Source organism: Trachinotus anak, unplaced genomic scaffold, assembly GCF_046630095.1.
Source record: "Trachinotus anak isolate AG129_WGS33_773 ecotype Australia unplaced genomic scaffold, CSIRO_AGI_Tana_v1 ptg000001l, whole genome shotgun sequence".
Lineage (NCBI taxonomy): Eukaryota > Metazoa > Chordata > Actinopteri > Carangiformes > Carangidae > Trachinotus > Trachinotus anak.
The window spans coordinates 16230132-16234739 of record NW_027273852.1 but is presented as its reverse complement, the minus strand read 5'-3'; the positions used below and the strand labels follow the sequence as shown (position 1 = coordinate 16234739).

Below are 4608 nucleotides of genomic sequence, written 5' to 3'. Positions count from 1 at the left end.
TCATCATCACTCCTCATCAGCATCAGAGGTTAACTGGCATTGAAATATCAATGTTTTCTGGAGCATATTTGAATATTTATTATTAATATTTGAATGTATTTCTCTTTTATGAACCAAAAAAATCACTGTGAGTTAATAATATGTGTAAAAGTAGGTCTGCATAAATTGTTCATAAAATGTTCATCACAGCTTAATTAGTTTCTCAACCTTGGGTTAAAATCCAAATGTAGACTTGTATATTGATGATGTGCGCTATATTCGTTTGATGGGATTATTATAAAGGCTTTAGATGTAGCTCTCATCATTTATAAGGCATTTTGAGTTCCTTACAGGCGTGTAAACTGTAACTGTTCAAAAATAAAAGGACTGAAACTCTTTTAACCCATGAGGCCTTACGAGAAAGACCTATATCAGAAACAGGTCATAAAGGACAAAGCTTTAACCCCTTGATAAGGATGATGATGATGATGTAGAGGGAACCCAGCTGAAGAGGAAGGTCTGTCTGTGTCTCTCATTGTGAGTCCAGAGCAACAGTGACACTGTGGGAATGTCTAATGAAGCAGATGATGGCACAGATACAGACCTCCTGATTTAAAATGCCACTTCATTACCATAATCTTATTTAACGGGAGTACACACATGAACGCAACGGACGAAGGAAACAAGCAAATATAACGATGAGCGGAAAAAGCGGGCTCTCTCTCTCTCTCTCTCTCTCTCTCTCTTTCTGTGTGTGTGTGTGTGTGTGTGTGTGTGTGTTAACGAACTTGATTGTGTCACATGGTTTGCGGACCGATGCTGATGTCACACCTGGTTTACGGTTACGGTTCGTTTCTGATTGGCTGCCAGGTGACGGTTGAAACCGTATATGACACCCCCCCCCACCCCCCCCACCCCCCCCAACCAACAGGTAACCATGGCAACAGCACAGGGTCTTAATTCAGTACATTAAGTAGAACTAATTAACTAACAAACTATAAAATGTATGAATGAATAAACAGACTAGATAAAGAATTTTCAAAATATTTGATTGTTTAAAAAAAACAAACAAAAAAAAAAATCAGGTGAGCCACCCGTCTTTTTTCCTTTTTAACATAGCTCACTGTATTGTAAAGTCTTTCTTTTTCATTTTTATTTTATTTTATTTACTTTTTTTTTTTATTTTACATATTTAATTAGGTATTCGTCATTGTGTTTTCTCTTTCTTCTTCTTTCGTTGGAAATAAAACCCGAAGATCAAATGAATCAGAAAATCTTGTGGTAGCAAACTTGGTCACTTTGGTTGGTCTAATTATTGTAAATTAAAACCCCTCTTTAAAAGCTCTCCTATTTTTGATTGAGATTGGCCCTTTAGAGTTTTATTTCTATCCATAATACAGAGGATAGCCTGATCCCACCTCGGGCCCATGAAAACAGATAAACTTGTAGAGGCAATTACCGCTGATTGCGTCTGAACGCACAATACAGTTTGTCATGTTTCGGGACAAAGCTGCTGTCAGCTTCACTTAGTCCGGGAGCACATCACCGGTTTGGGCCCTTATGTCAGCCAGAGGGCCTCTGAGCGCCAGCAGCAGGCCACACTGATATCGCTCACTGCAGACTAATTGAAATGTTACGGATCATAACCGTTAAAAACAATTTTGCACACTTCATTAATTAACGTCGAAGACGCACTTGACACCAGCTGCTGGCCGACAGCGCGTAAAAACGGAAAACACCATATTTACCTCAAAACTGCGAGCAGGAAACATATTGCGCTGCTTATGCGGCTTCCACCCGTTATTATTGTTCGTTTGAAGGGGCGGCGTGATTTCATGCTCCAAGGGTTTATTGACAGAAAAAAAAAATAAATAAATAACATTAAAAAAATGGAGAAGAGCAACGAACTTCCAATTAAAATAATGACGCAAAAATTGTTTAGAATAATAAAAGATTGTAGGTTATTAAATCAGAAAAATGTTTCGGCAGAAAATAATTAATTAATGCGGGCTAAATCATCAAAATGAATTCTGATATTATTTTACCGTTTCCGGAGTCTTAATAATACAGACAAATAACAATTAGCCTAAGTTCTGAAAGGCAAACTGTGTCGCGTTCTGTGTGTTATTATAATAAAACCCATCCACATGCGGGCCGAACATTTCCACAAGAAGGAGCCATATGTATGAGGAAGTGTGTCTGATTTCACTTAAAAGTGATGCTGTGTGTTGGTAATTACATCAGGCTGGAGGACCCTCCGTCAGCCCCCCCTCCCGTCCTCCCTCCCTCCTCCCTGCTTTGAGCTGATTGGTCGCAGGGTGGCAGCCGGGACAGACACTGCGTTGTCCTGGTGAGGCGGCCTCTGTGCGCCCCAGCCCGCTATAAAACCCTGCGGTCACACGCAGCCGTGCCAAATGGGCTGTCACATGCGGTTTGGAGTAACAAGTGGATTTGACATTTAGGTTTTCTCACCATCGCACTTGGAAACACTTGGTAAGTGATTTATTCATTTAGTAATTAGTGGCATTTTACACAGATTTTGCCAGACTTTATTTTTGCAGAGGTAAACAGAAAGACAATGTAGAAAAGACAGGCTGGTGGAACGCACTGATAGATAATCTCCAATCGCTAGAAACATTAAAATAAAAAGACAAAGCAAATTGCATGCTGCCTTCAGGACACATTTAGGTTGTCTTATCCTCTTTTAATTGTTAATTCAATCACCAGCCGTTGTGACACCAGAAAAAGTTTATTATCCTTCGTGGAGATGTGGATTTTGGGGTTCACTAAATTAACTTTCTGTGTGTGTGTGTGTGTGTGTGTGTGTGTGTGTGTGTGTGTGTGTGTGTGTGTGTGTGTGTCTTCAGAGCACCATGGACTCTGATACAAGCCGCGTTTCGAGCAGACCGTCCTCTCCTGAGGTGGACGACATCTTCATGGCCACCCTGAAGAAGTCCGTGCACGGCTTCTCTGGCGCAGTGTCCTCCACACAGAGCGACTCTCCGTCAGACATCCCCGGCCTGCGCGGCCTCTCCGCCGCCGACGAGGACAGCCTCTCCCTCCGGATGGCGTCCAAGAAAGACCGTAAGCTGCTGTCGGAGAACGAGCTGCAGACGATCCGCCTCAAGATCAACAGCCGCGAGAGGAAAAGGATGCACGACCTCAACGTGGCCATGGACGGGCTCCGGGAGGTCATGCCCTATGCGCACGGACCATCGGTGCGTAAACTCTCCAAAATCGCCACCCTGCTGCTGGCGAGAAACTACATCCTGATGCTGAGCAACTCACTGGAGGAGATGAAGCGGTTGGTCAGCGAAATCTACGGCAGCAGCGGACACCACGGCGGCTTCCACCCGTCAGCGTGTGGGACTATGACACACGCAGGGCCCGTGCCGGGACACCCGGCGGCTTCTCACGCCTCACACCCGGCGGTGCACCACCCGCTCCTCCCGCCGGCCGCCGTCTCCACCGCCTCTCTCTCCGCGCCCGGTATCGCCGCCGTCACCTCGGTCAGACCCCATCACGGACTCCTCAAAGCTCCCGCTGCCGGTGCAGGGCCGCTGGGCAGCAGTTTCCAGCACTGGGGCGTTGGCACCGGGATGCCTTGTCCTTGCAGCATGTGCCAAGTCCCGCCTCCGCATGTGTCCAGCATGAGCGCCGTCACCATGCCGAGGCTGGCCAGCGACTCCAAGTGACTCCAAACTGAATGGAAACGAACTTTTTTGAGTTTGATATAGACTCTCTTCCTGCATTATTTCGCTTTTAATTTATCTTTGTTGCTGAACCGTTGCGTTGACGGAACCAGTAAAGACGAATGCATTGATTTTTCCTCACTGGGACTTTGGGGGTTTGCAACTAACTTAGTGTTTGATGGTAATTAACCTCAGATGTAACAGGTGTTTCTTCACAGAGCTCCTAAAGTACAACGAAATTCATCTTATTACTGGAAATGTTTGATGGCGCAGGCCTCTGTGTGTCTCCACTGTTATTTAAAGATCAGATCCAATCGCTGGTGATAAATTGCTTTTATGTTCTGAGGACCTGCAGCGGGAAAAGGTCCCAACTTGAATCAAACCACAAATATAGAGTGTAAATATGTAGATGGATTATTCTGTTTAAATAGTCTGAGATATTATATATTAGAGTCTTGTTAATGTGGGAAGACTCCCCCACCCCTCACATGTTGCACCTGCTTTATTCTGTCCGTCTAATACAACGCATCTCTCTCTATTTTCTGCCCAGTGGGCTGTCAGTCACTGCCCGACCAACACAATGACCACTTCTTTATTTTTTTAATAAAAAAAGAAAAAAAAGAAAATGATATTTATTTACTTATTTCGAGCGGGAATTTCAGATGAATCTCTGATAATGTCGGGGTTTGAAATGTAAAATAAAGACGATTAAATGAAAAAGGGGAGACGTTTTTGGTGATGTCTTTTTTTTAATTCCGAGGCTTTACACAAGGAGAAGGTGTTGGGACGAGATTTAAGGCAGCACTGATGCACATCAACAGGATCACAGCTCACCGGCCGCCAGAGAGAAAGACCATTACATCAAAGCTTACCTCAACAGCATGTCTACACAGAATAACTGAGAAACTTTTACACAATTTCAGAATTGGTCTTTTTT

At 44.0% G+C, this 4608-nt stretch overlaps 1 protein-coding gene across 1 annotated transcript; it reads left to right on the top strand.

Moving 5' to 3' along the window:
* Positions 1 to 2362: 2362 nt before the first annotated feature.
* On the top strand, positions 2363 to 4396 carry olig2 (oligodendrocyte lineage transcription factor 2). The gene is made up of 2 exons (XM_071480547.1): positions 2363 to 2472; positions 2847 to 4396. Exon 2 carries the CDS (start codon positions 2853 to 2855, stop codon positions 3672 to 3674), a length of 822 nt encoding a protein of 273 aa, XP_071336648.1. The 5' UTR covers positions 2363 to 2472; positions 2847 to 2852; the 3' UTR covers positions 3675 to 4396.
* The last annotated feature ends 212 nt before the right edge of the window (positions 4397 to 4608 follow it).

Bases quoted from the DNA above. Each gene is read 5' to 3' on its own strand.
- olig2 (XM_071480547.1), top strand. From the start codon at position 2,853: ATGGACTCTGATACAAGCCGCGTTTCGAGCAGACCGTCCTCTCCTGAG.